General features: G+C 46.9%; 1 protein-coding gene across 1 annotated transcript; it reads right to left on the minus strand.

The window, feature by feature from the left end:
- Positions 1-822, minus strand: LOC105043238 (small ribosomal subunit protein eS17). The gene has a single exon (XM_010920708.4). It carries the CDS (start codon positions 633-635, stop codon positions 210-212), a length of 426 nt encoding a protein of 141 aa, XP_010919010.2. The 5' UTR covers positions 636-822; the 3' UTR covers positions 1-209.
- Between the last annotated feature and the right edge of the window lie 394 nt (positions 823-1216).

Below are 1216 nucleotides of genomic sequence, written 5' to 3' on the forward strand. Positions count from 1 at the left end.
TTAAACAAACAGCGATCAAACTATTATCTCTCCATCATTCAAGTCCAGCGAGAACTTAAAGCAAAGCCGACAAAACGTAATATCTGAACCAAGTTCAAAACTTTTGAAGATATACGGAAGAAAAAGAAAGAAAGAGAGAGAGACTTTTACCCAGATCTCCCCACCTCCCACACTCCCCACCTAAATCTACTATAAAAACTCACAGAAATTTAGACCCTCCGACCTCCATAGCCGCCGGGACGGCCGGAGTAGACGGGGATGGCGGGGGCGTCGGCCTGCTTCTCGACGCCGGGGAGGTCAGCCATGCCGAGGGAGGCGAGCATCTCCATGGTCTCCTTGTCGACCTCAATATGGTCGACCTTGATGGCGGACTCGTCGGGGACGAAGTCCATACGGCGTTCGCGCTCCTCCTCCTGTAGCTTGAGAGAGATACCGCGCACGGGGCCGCGCTGGATCCGGCGCATCAGGTGGGTTGAGAACCCGGCGATCTTGTTCCGGAGCCGCTTCGAGGGGATGATCGCCACCTCCTCGAGGATCTTCTTATTGGTGTGGAAGTCCAGGGTCATCCTAGAGTAGTACCTCTCGATCACCTGGCGAGAGGATTTCTTCACGGTCTTTGTCCTGACACGCCCCATCTCCGATCTCTCCCACGATGATGGCGGTGGCGGCTTTCCTCTTCCTCGGTGGCGGGGGTTACGGTTTGGGCTCACGGGCTCGCTCGCTCTCCCACCGGCGCTAGGGTTTAGATTGGGCGGAGAGAGAAGCTTACCGCTTATAAGGGGGAGAACATGAAGGGGCTACTTAGGGTTTCGAACGGCTTCAAACTGCGCTGGGGGTATTTAACGGCGCGTGCGAGGGCTTGGTGATGGGTGGAGCACAACTCGGGCACAAAGATGGGCATTTTCTGTGACCCGGTTCCGTGGGAAAAAGTCGGATATAGTTGGGTTGGACAATATTAACCCGGGTGAACATGGACATCAAAAAAAAAAAAAAAAAAAAAAAAAAATAATAATAATAATAATAATATATATATATATATATATATATATATATATATAATATTTAGATAAATTATCAAATTTAATTTAGATTTGATTAGATCAAAATTGAACAATAAGATTCTATATTGATGATCCAAATTATTGCATACGATCCAATAGCTCAAAACTATTTGCACACAAAAAATTATATGATTTATATTTGATTAAAAAATATA

Source organism: Elaeis guineensis, chromosome 4 (assembly GCF_000442705.2).
Source record: "Elaeis guineensis isolate ETL-2024a chromosome 4, EG11, whole genome shotgun sequence".
In the NCBI taxonomy this organism is placed as follows: Eukaryota; Viridiplantae; Streptophyta; class Magnoliopsida; order Arecales; family Arecaceae; genus Elaeis; species Elaeis guineensis.